Genomic DNA, 11,454 nt, shown 5'->3' on the forward strand with positions numbered 1-11,454 from the left:
ACGGTTCTGGAATAGCCTCAGCAATTGTGCTAAGCAGATCTCTATTAATGACAAACCCATGGCGCTGTCCATGGTGCTGAACATGCACACCCATTGGCAGTGGTGCTGAACCTTTTGCCAATCGATACATGTAAAGTTGTGTGCGTCAACTGGCACCCTTTTCTGTCTTGCAGGTTGCAGCTTGCTTGGCTCACTAAGTGACAATTTTTGTTTATGATACAATGAACAATTTTACTTTTTTTTTTATTTGATCAAAAACAGCTAAATTCTTTCTCAGTGGGTGGCCCGCACATACCCATTACAGAAAAAACCCTTAAGCATCATATAATTAAGGCCTCTCTACTTATCCCATAATCCAGTCATTACAACAATCACATTTCAGACTGCACCACTTCATAAAAAACAAAAACAAAATTTAATCCGTTTGTCATGAAATACATTGCTTCTCAACTGCTTTTTGCAATCAAAACATGGAAATAAGGCAGACCCTTCATGGAATGACAAGAAAAAGGACACCCCTTTACCCCAAAACCAAAAAGGAACCCCGAGTGCTACCTATCCTTGTCCGAAAGCCGGGGGTGGGGGGGGTCCCTTTTGAACACCTACAGTATAAAAAGAGAAAGCAAAATTGTCATGCAGCTTAAAGGTCTGCATGCAAACTGCCCCCATCCCATCTCACCATATTCCTATCCATCCCATCTCACCATATTCCTATCTATGCAAAGACATAGGCATCCGAAATGGGTGGTTAAAACAATGTTTTTTCATCTCATATGAAAGTTGAAGTTATGTAATTAACCACTTAAATCCTACATACTTAGTTACATACCGGTGTGCCCCAGGGCTCTGTACTTGGTCCTCTCAATTTTCCCCTCTACACTAAATCTCTTTGCCAAAAATAGCCCATCTATAAGCGCATAACAAGTCGCAAAGCGGTCTGCTATTTTTGCCAAATGTTCACCCCACAATAGGGACACTAGGCTTCATGTGGCTAAATGACAAGTTGTAAGTACAACCCTTTAGTTTAAATCTTCTCCATCAACAAAAAAATAACTATATTTAATTCCATACATCTTTTGTCCAGGAACAAAACAGAGTATCTGTCACACTGAGAGAATTACGATTGGTTGCATGTGTGTGAGTGAGTGAGAGTTCATGGGGGGGGGGGGGGGGGGGGGGGGGGTCTGTACAGTATACATAGATATACAATACACATTGACTCTGCTTTTGCAGGCACATTTGCAGTAACATAATTTAAAAGTAAAACTATAACTATAAAAAGACAGGTGTTTGTGACCGAAGCATTGCAAATTTTAAATATTGGAGGCTTTCCCCCCCCCCAGGTGTATGAATATCCCTCTTTCTTGTTCTTGATACAGTTACAGTAACATTCACTGCTTCAACCCATTTGTCCTGATGAATAAGCAACCTACATATTCTTATATTAAACTACGGTTCAACATAATCAATGTAAGTCCTTTCATTACACTAAATTGGGTCAGAGAGTAGCAACAGTAAAAGACACAATAGCTATGTTCCCACATAATTGTAAGGAATAAGGGGTTTTCATGTTAAGTTTGAAAATGTGACAATTGGCTACCTGAATAACCAAGGAGCTCCATCAGAAAGGGCTATGTTAAATATTTGGAAAGATGACTGACATTATTTATTGTATTTCGTCGCAAAAAATCTTGGCCAACGAAATCAAAACTTTCCCCTCAGGTGAGTACCGTAAAGTAGAAAATGAAAGTTCAAGATTTACAATTACAGTTCACTTGATTGGAAACATAGCTAATGTCGGGGATGTCAGGACATAGATCAACCCATCATGTGAATCACACAGAAACCTGTTTGAACACATTCTACAGTAGAGCTCTGTCCCCTTCCAGCCTGAGACACTGCTACACTCCTGAGAAACAAAGCCAGAGTCCAAACATGTAAGCAGACTGCTCACGTATGAGGACATTAACAAGTCAACTTGGCCAATGACTGTAGCCTTGGTACGTTGAAAAGGGTTGTAGAGCTGAACAGACACACTTAACCTATGGTCCTTCCATTTTCAGTTCTTCCATGTAATGCCCTTTCCAGGCACTGTATTACTGTTACAACACCTGTATTAGAAATACTGAACCCCTCCTCAAAACAGCCATTACATCTCTCTAAACAATCACATCAATAATTCTGTACAATTAATTCAAGTTCTATTAGAATTCGTTTTCAGGTAGAAAGAAACTAAAAAAACAAGATTCAACAACTGAACACATGATTGAAACAGGGACTCTCAAGGGTTGGTCATGTTTTGAGGCTGGTCTAAGTTCTGCCACGTTGCAAGATTTGAAGCAGGTGTTGCATGGACTGAACCACAGGCCACAGTGGCTGAAACATCAGTGAATGTGTAAGCCACCGACTAGATTGTAAGAAAAGGAACTCCAAAAGTGTCCCCAGCCACAGCAAAGATGTACTTGACTGTTTTTGTCTGGTGACAGGTGTACATTCCCCCCACCATGCTTCCTGTAGCTCGTTGAATGACTGAAGCAAAGAAACTGAGAATTTCCCTGGCGAGACAATAAATAAGGATAATTTACCAACATAAAAACATGATGTCCTTACGACAATAAAAGTATCCACTCCTACTTTACTTGTTATTATGGCACTTTAACATTCAGACAGACCTGTGTAATTTATTTAGATAATGATGGATATAAAGCCACTCTGTACAATGGTAAAAAATTACACTTTCCTCCCTATGTCCACAAGTTCAAATCAAGATAATTGAAATCTCACTAGACAACTGCCATCTAAGAAAACATAATAATGAAATCAGGATTGCTCATTTTGAATTTGAACATTATGTAACAATGAAGCATGACTCCATTGCGATATTTGAACCTAAAGGGTGCACCCCTGGTTTAAAAAAACAAACAAAAGGAACTATATTTTTGCTGGAATTAATAGATGTACATGGTTTTGTAAAGTTTTTGTGAACAGTCTCAGCACAAAACGCTTCTTTGTGTGTTTGTGTACTTAAGGATCACTGAGAAAGAGGGTTGTAGCGGCACTGACTTAAGATTCCCAACTTCCTCATCCATCCACAACTGTTCTTGGTACAAGTTCAGCTCTGAGCCTCATGGTATCCATCTCAGTCAAACTAGAGCAAGCTTTGGTCTGAGCAGACCCATCAACAGATTACCAAAAGTAATAAAAACATTTAAGATCCGTGATGTGTGAGGTCTCTGTTTGTCTTTTCTCTTCATTCCCTCAAAGCCTTTTTCATTCCCCCCCCGGTACTTCAGTTCTGGGGTCTAATGATGGTGGCCGACAGATAGAACTAGGGGAATAAGGCACCCCAGGACCAGAGCTACCACCTCCACCTTGCTTAGTCCCTTCCCTCCGTTCCCTCCTGTGTGGCTGTGGCCGGCACCGCCGACCTCGGGCAGGACGTGAACTGTAGCCACATAAAGGAAAGTACCCGCTGAGAAGAGCATGGCCACACCGGTGGCGTTCACGTCCGACAGGGCCTCCTTACTGCTCTGTAGAGGGGAAGAGATTACAGGAGGGTTCAAATGTTATGGTTATGGAGATAGAGCAGGCAGAGGGACACAAGGACGGATGTGATTTCTCAATCGTTAGATATACAACTCCATTTAATTACAAATGGGAACATGCCTTTTTTTTTTTACATTCATGTGTACATCCCATAACTCATCACACACAGCCGTTTCATTGCAAATGGCTTGACTTTTGTCCAGAACGGCACCTCACACAAAGAGAGAAGTACTGTTTGAATGAACAAGGAAAGGCAAAGGATACCAGAAAGGATATTAGAGCATAAGACCCTAATGCTAGACAGGGGGGAGTGGAGGTCAGGCATCCCGGAGCCCCGGAGTTGCCAGTTGGTGTCGGCTAGTATTCACATTTTTTATACCTCATATTTTGTTGCGTTTTTCTGCCGTGCGATAGGACATGGTATTAAATAAATGTTTTTCAGGGCATTCAAACACTAGTGTCAAGTACAGTGTCACTCTAAAGAGTATCCATGCTAAGGTTAAAAAAATCCTACCTGACTGAGACCCAAGAAGGTGAGCATGGCAAGGACCGGTGCTGCCAAGGCAAACACGAGGAGATGTTTGCGAATGCGGTTCCTCTCCAGACCGGCGTGCATGAGGAAGGACACCAGGCCAAATGCAGCTGGGGCCTTGCAAATAACACAGGGTTTTTAGGATATACACAGTTTTGCATGCACATTTATGTTCACACATTTTAGTCAATCCCCACAATGATAACGGTTTTGTGTTTTAGAAGTATTCTGGTCAGTATTACCTTGTGCAACATGATGGCCACAAAGACAATGAGCTGAACACTGGTCTGGGAGGTGGAGGCAGCCGCTCCGAGGGCCACACCATCCGCTGGAGGATAAGTACAAAGACACAGATTAATTTATACAAGCTAGAACATTGTAGGAATTGACCATTAGTAGTGGTATAAAAATCTAATGTGTAAAATTATATTTGATTACCCAACAGTGGCAGGTACAACAGACTGACTTGACTAAATTTACCAGTATCTGGCTAGTTGAACCCTCTACCTTGGTTTCCCAAAACCCTCAAGTTAAACATGATAACAATCGCATATTCTGTGCATCATCGAGTGTCAAATCTACCTGCGGCATGGACCACAAGTCCCAAGGTGGTGGTTATCTTGGAGGATGCGATTCTAGCTGCCTCTGGGTCTAAACATGACAAATACAAATCAGAGAGACATCTGTGATGAACACAACTCACCATACAGGTATATATACATACACAATTACACACTGTATACACACACACACACACACACACACACACACACACACACACACACACACCATTTTTAAGGGTTGAATTGGGAGGTACTGTAAGTCACAGAGACATAGTAACGTCATGACATACTAGCATCATGTCCAGGGGGTGTATTTGTACATCAAGCTGCCTCGAGCTACAGAAACAGGATATAGGCTCCTACCCTATGGGCCACATGGCTATTTACTTTACTTATGAGATCTATGCATTTCTGTGCTAGCTACGTTCAATACGACTGCTTGGAAAGTCATAATACACAAAGATGGGATAAAAATGGCAAGTTCATAATAATATGAAAAAGATCATTTACACTTGAAACAGAGATGGATAGGGGCTAATAAGAACCAGACAGACAAACGCATAGATACAGTGTACATACACACACACACCAGGGGTCGCGCTAGGATTTTAATCTGCCGGTCCCAATGTCCGGAAGGATTCAAATTTACCGGACATCTGACAAAAATAACGGTCATAATTATTTTTATGCATTAATGACAAGCAGGTGCGTAAATACAGCATAACAATTAGGCCTACAGCATTATATTTTGGATTAAGCTATTTGAACATGAACCATCATAATATACACATTTTATATAGCAGGGTCATCTTACACAAATACATTAATTACCTACATTACCATTTGCGCATGCTGCGTGCGTAATGGTTTCTCAATAATCAATTGCGTTTTCTAATCAAAGGGCACTGCACAAAATTGGGCATTTCAGATTAATCCTTCATAATGTGGCTCAGCTGACCTGTTAGGGCAATACATTATAGACCACTACTCACTCACAAGAGGAGGTTATGCTGTATAGTTAGACAGTGGATGCCGTCCGTGCGTCTAGTTGGGACAGCCGTGGGAAAGTTGATGAGTTGTGAGAATCTTGTCGTCTCGACGTCTCCTCATAGAGCTATTCAGTTCAAAGTGGTAACGTTTTAACGTGTCCACCTCATAGAGTTAAAAATAGGTCCACGATTATGATTAACGTCATGTTTCAGCTCGATGCCATAGTTGCAGTAGCCTATAGCTGTTGTGAAGAGTATTTACGCATCTGTGTTAGATTTCATCTTCAACCTGCACTGTTGTTTAAACTGTAGGGCAACTTGCCAACTTTACTCACAAGTGCCCTTGTATTAGCCTAGTATCTGTGATCTATTCTAACTCGTAATGATACAACTTGTGTGTAACTGGCTGTTAAATACACAACTTTATATAATGTAACTTGTAACCGGACCGCGGTGTCTCTGTCTGTCTGCCGAGACCGCAGTCTGTACGCAGCAGCAGCAACAACTAGCTCTCTTTTTCCTGTTGTAGGCTACCTTCACAATAAAGTGTCTCCCATTTACCGCCCAATGCAGCACATTTTACACTGGTTACTAGTAACAGGAAATAGGTGTAACCTAACAGCGTGTGACAAATTATTTTAGTTCTACGTCTCTCTCTCTCCCAGAAACACACGCACGCTGTTAAGAGAGAGAGAGAAAGAGCGAGCGAGCGAGAGAGCGCGAGAGAGAGGGAGAGAGAGAGAGAGAGAGAGCGAGCTTGCAAAGCAGAGGATTTGAAATGTGCCTAATTTTGCGGTGATAATTAATGAACAGCTGTGTCATTATCAACCGGTCAGGATGTCCGGAGAGATTAATTTTTTCCGGTCTTTGTCATAAAAAAACGGTCAAAACCGGCAATTATCGGACTAACGCGACCTCTGACACACACACACACACACACAACTGACCATCACTGTTGTGCACATGGGAGGATCCTATCTGGTCCACCAGCAGCATGAAGACAAAGCCAAGTACCAGAGAAACTCCAATGTAGGCATGGAGCTGCTCGTGGCCGTGGGCATGTTCCACACTGGGCCCCAAGCCTGCTTCTGCCTCCCCCTTCGACTCAGACACCTCTACCACTCCTGCCTGGCTGTGAGTATGGTGCCCCCCTACAGTCAGACAAGTGAAGAGAACAGACAGACAGCGCACACGCACACGCACACACACACACACACACACACACACACACACACACACACACATAAATATAACGCGAGATCCTTAGATAGTTGAAAACCCCTAACATCACTAACCATGGCATGACTTAGAGTTACTATTTCCTTTAATAGTACATTAATGAAGAGACAGAAATCCAGACATAAGACAGACAACACTTCAAAACATTGTGTGGAACATCATGGTTTTCTGACAATGTAAATAAGGCTTGAAAATTAACTGGGCCAACTGTTTGTGCTTAACAGTCAGTGTTGCACAACAAACACATAGTGTAAACAGTAGACTATCATTGCATGTTGAACTTTGTTCTCCATCTAAGTAGGAAGCTCCTTCCATGCAACCATATATTTTTTGTGCAGTGCTGCTGCTTGAATGTCTGCAGCCTACTGTGTTGAATTCCTGACTTCTTAGCTACTTAAACCATATATACTTATTCGTACATCAAATAGCAAAAATAGCCTATAAGGTCAAAACATAACGCAGGCAAGGTTGTAGATCTGCTAATTTAGGTGAATGTCCACCCGTTATCCCTGAATGTTCGCCTATAATGGGATGCCCAAAATTGGGAGCTAGGGTCCATGTGGTTAAGTCAGCGCAGTCTGAATTCTGTCATTTTTGTGCACTACTTTAATAGTACTAATACACATTTTGTTGCATGCAAGGAGCTTCCTACTTGGTTGGATATATTGTATTTTCCATTATTTTGGGCCAGTTTGGAAGCCCTTCCAACACTCATGCACCCAACAGCACAACACTAGTGATGTGTCGTTCATGACTGATTCGTTCAAAATAACTAGTTCATTGCCGCGAACGTGAACGAGTTCGTTCACTTTCTGAAACTGTTAGGTTCACGCGCGATGTAAAAACAAGTATGACCAAAGTCATAATAAAGCCGCTTGTGCCAGGCTTTTTTGGCCCCAATCTTTTCATAGACCTGATTACTTGTTTTTTGGATTGCTTGTTTCTCTCGCCAAACCTGGCAACATTTAGCGTCGCAAATTAACGCTCTAAAGTTTTTTATATAAGTGGTGGCAACATTTTGTGACACCACACGGGTCTTCCCAACAATAGCTAAGATTGAAGTCAGTGTGAACATGGGCAAATAATAACTTAATAGGCAAACTAGGTCTAATGAAGCACGCTAGCATTTAGGCTAACCCTCCTGGGCTGAAGCTGTCTCCCTTTCTCTCTCTCTCTGCTGTGTAACTCCGTGTGTTGCCTTGTTGTGATGTTCGTCCATGCTGGCCCCTAATATGGTGTGCTTCCGGGTGGATAGACCTAACTAACAATGAGGATCGTTCTGATTGGTTCCCTTCCCAACTAGTCCCTCAAAAAGAGTAATTCTGATTGGATCTCTTCTCCATTCGTCCCGCCCTAACATTTTCGTCTCGTCTAATTCGTTGACTAACGTGTCCATTACATTTTCGTCTCCCCATTGGCTTAAAAGGGGAGCTTAAAAACGGGGAAGTGTGATGGACAGCCAGGACAGCCAATGACACTCAGGTGTCGACACTTTTTACTCAGGTGTCGGAAAGAGACTGGTGCTGTTTACAGAGCCGCTCGCTAGCGCATGCGGCTAAAAAGACGCTCCCGCGATGGTGTTTTACACACATTATAAAACATACATGAACCACTTTAGCCCTATTTTATACCTAGGCTATTTGAAAATAGCAGATCTAGATCGGCCATTTTCAAATGTTAGTACTTTTACTTTTGGTACTTTAAGTGTATATTTTAATGCCAATACTTTTGTACTTTTACTCGAGTAAATTTTGAATACTAGAAAATAGCGTTACTGAACGAGAACGTGAACGAATCATTTGAACGAATCATTGCCGTGGCGTGAACGTGAACGAAATCGTTCGTTCACTGAAATGAACCTTTTTTCCCACCACTACACCACACTACATGTCATAATACACACCTCATACTGAGGGACCACAATGGAAACAAGCTGTAGGCTTTTTTTGTGTTATGCTGTTGATTAAGGTGGGTCAGATGTTTGTTACAAATGTATGCATGTGACATGTGATTTTACTTAATGATCAATGAAGACATCAATCTATCCGTTTGTGTTGGGAAGATTGTCCTATCTAACTCAATCAGATCAAACTGGTAAAAGCAATAGAACATACTCTACCGCAGACGTTCCCAAGCTGTACCCATGACCTCAGTCAACAGCCCAAGCAGAATTTGAGCTATGAGTCATATAACAGAGACTCCTCTATCTCAGGACTCTATTTATTATACTTAAAGTGGCAATTCATAAAATGTATGTAATTCCTGGGATTTTGATTGCTGAGCTAAGATGGAACGCACACTTGACTGGGTGAAATTCTGAGCTTATGCTCTTCAGGCAGTACCAGTAGGTGTCCTCCCTGACACCAATGTCTAAATGGAAGAGGAGAGAGACCACCGCCAACCACTGCAGATGTGCTAGTTATATTGTTGGACCATACTCCACCATACAGATTGGTTAAAATAAGGTTTATTCATTAAAATAACAAATAAGGATTACAGCTTTAAAATCGGGACACATGCTACTTACATTTGTCTGCAAGTCATTAAATGCGAGTTAATAAGTACACACCATAAAATGTGTCTACATCAGCGGTCCTTGATGGGGTTCTAAATTGACCCTTACAAGTCTGTAACTCTAACTCTGAGAGTGTACAAATGGAACCAAATGGGCCCGTTGTACACTCTCAGAGTTAAAGGGGGTTCTTGAAAAGTAGAAATTTCAAAGTTTGAGAACCACTGGTCCATCAAGAAGGAAGCAGAGATTCTAATGTTGGAGATCAGAACTCACGTTCTAGGACCTCTTCGTAGAGAGCATGAACCCCTTCAGGGATGATGACAGCCAGTGCTGTGCCACACAGAAGGCCTGCTCCAAGCACTGTCACCAGCTTCAGCTTCTCCTGCAAGCAACCAAGTGAAAAGCAGTGGTAGTTATTGTTGAGGCAAGAAATGTCTATTCGTTTTGGACATTGATAATAGCCGATCTACAAACTCACAACGCCTCGCTCAGCTTGTAGACCTGCTATTTTCACAATAATTATCTATGGAATCGAAAGTTGAATGCCTCAACTCCTACATTCCAAGTGCTTGTCAGGGTGGGGGGTCCCCAGTTCAAATATGATTCTTTTGGGGGGTCATGGCCTGGAAAGGTTGAGATTGAAAACCAATAACTTAAGTGAACGGCACGGGTCCATTCGGTGACATTTTGCACATCCTTGGAACTTAACGAAGGCAAAGCTGCCGTGTGTAAAGATTGCACTCACCTCTGAAAAGTTGACAGCCAGAGGTATGGTCCCAGCGACATAACATCCCACCAACATGGACAGAGACAGCACACTGATCGAGCCTAAATCGTCCATCATAATAACTGCAGACGTGTGTTGCCTAGACTGTGCTGCTGCTGCAAAGCTAAATACTTTATCAATCCAACTTCAAACTTGTTAACGTTTACTTAACATTTACTTAAAGACCTTATGAGTCCAGTGTGCGCCTATGTCACATACATGTCAACCTGTGGAACTGTTGACGTTTCTTATATAATCAGCGAGTTTGTTTCCTCCTTTTGGTGCTAGCTAAAGGTTGCTACCTGGCTAGCATCTAAGCTAGGTTAGCTCGGTTCAAAGACGATGGATGCAGCATCTGGCCTCACCACCAGTTCAGCTGAGCTATAGATATTTAAAAAGCACAAGCTAACATGTACCGGCACGCTGTCTTTCATGTACAACGTACCACAATTTACCACATCATTCTCCTTTAACAATATGAAGCCATGCAGGAGGCGTGTGTCATCATGTTATGTGATGATATACCCGTGTTGACTAGAGGCTAAATGGCTAATCGATTGCCTACAAGTGTTGCCAGGTTTTGCGAGAGAAACAAGCAACCGGGTCTATAAAAACAAGCACCAAAAAAGAACGACTAGGCAGCCGACCTACAAGCTCATAACGCGTCGCATAGTTATGAGCTTGTAGGTCTGCTATTTTTTGAACATTTAAACATTAAAAAAATATTGTATGGAGGGCGGGGGGCTCCCTGGCAAAAAAATATTTTTGGATGGGGTGGGAGGGTCTGCAGACAAATACATATTCATTTGGGGGTCCTTGACTTGAAAATCGAGAGCCACTGGTTTAAACATTAGCAAACAAGCCCAAATAGGCAACTACACTTAAGAAACAAGCCCCCCAAAAAAACACAGCCACCAATAATTTACAAGCAACTTTACAGAAAAACAAGCCACAAGTCACTTATAATAAGCGAACATGGCAACACTGTTGCTAGCTTGTTTGGTGCCGAATAAAAGCACTTCCGGGTAACCTCCCGCCCCGCCCCCTTCTAAACTTAACGTCATGTCAAACATGCCACGTCCTCCTGTTCTACACGTTATAGTAGTGTTGCTATATCCATACAATGTGATGGTACGTTTTCGTGTCAAAATACCTTATACTCTACTAGCCACATTATGGCATTTCAAAGAGCACAACAGTAAGGAGAACAGATATTTTATACATTTTTCATTTTTCTAAAAAGGTATTTTATTCATTAGTTCACACAACGGAGCAGTGCCTTTGACATGATGACAACAGTAAAT

At 42.0% G+C, this 11,454-nt stretch overlaps 1 protein-coding gene across 1 annotated transcript; it reads right to left on the bottom strand.

Moving 5' to 3' along the window:
- Positions 1 to 392: 392 nt before the first annotated feature.
- slc39a9 (solute carrier family 39 member 9) lies at positions 393 to 10,717 on the bottom strand. The gene is made up of 7 exons (XM_084045722.1): positions 10,130 to 10,717; positions 9,658 to 9,766; positions 6,578 to 6,781; positions 4,661 to 4,729; positions 4,321 to 4,406; positions 4,061 to 4,195; positions 393 to 3,530 (listed from the first exon to the last, which is right to left on the bottom strand). The coding sequence occupies exons 1-7, from the start codon at positions 10,226 to 10,228 to the stop codon at positions 3,303 to 3,305; spliced, it is 930 nt and encodes a 309-aa protein (XP_083901848.1). The 5' UTR covers positions 10,229 to 10,717; the 3' UTR covers positions 393 to 3,302.
- Positions 10,718 to 11,454: the final 737 nt, after the last annotated feature.

This window comes from Gymnoscopelus microlampas (genome assembly GCF_963454915.1).
Source record: "Gymnoscopelus microlampas genome assembly, chromosome: 20".
Taxonomy (NCBI): Eukaryota; Metazoa; Chordata; class Actinopteri; order Myctophiformes; family Myctophidae; genus Gymnoscopelus; species Gymnoscopelus microlampas.

Coding starts and splice junctions, on each gene's coding strand:
- slc39a9 (XM_084045722.1), bottom strand. CDS start 10,228: ATGATGGACGATTTAGGCTCGATCAGTGTGCTGTCTCTGTCCATGTTG. Junction 6,782..9,657: donor CTACGAAGAGGTCCTAGAAC/GTGAGTTCTGAT, acceptor GTCTGACTGTAG/GGGGGCACCATACTCACAGC. Junction 4,407..4,660: donor ACTTGTGGTCCATGCCGCAG/GTAGATTTGACA, acceptor CTTATCCTCCAG/CGGATGGTGTGGCCCTCGGA.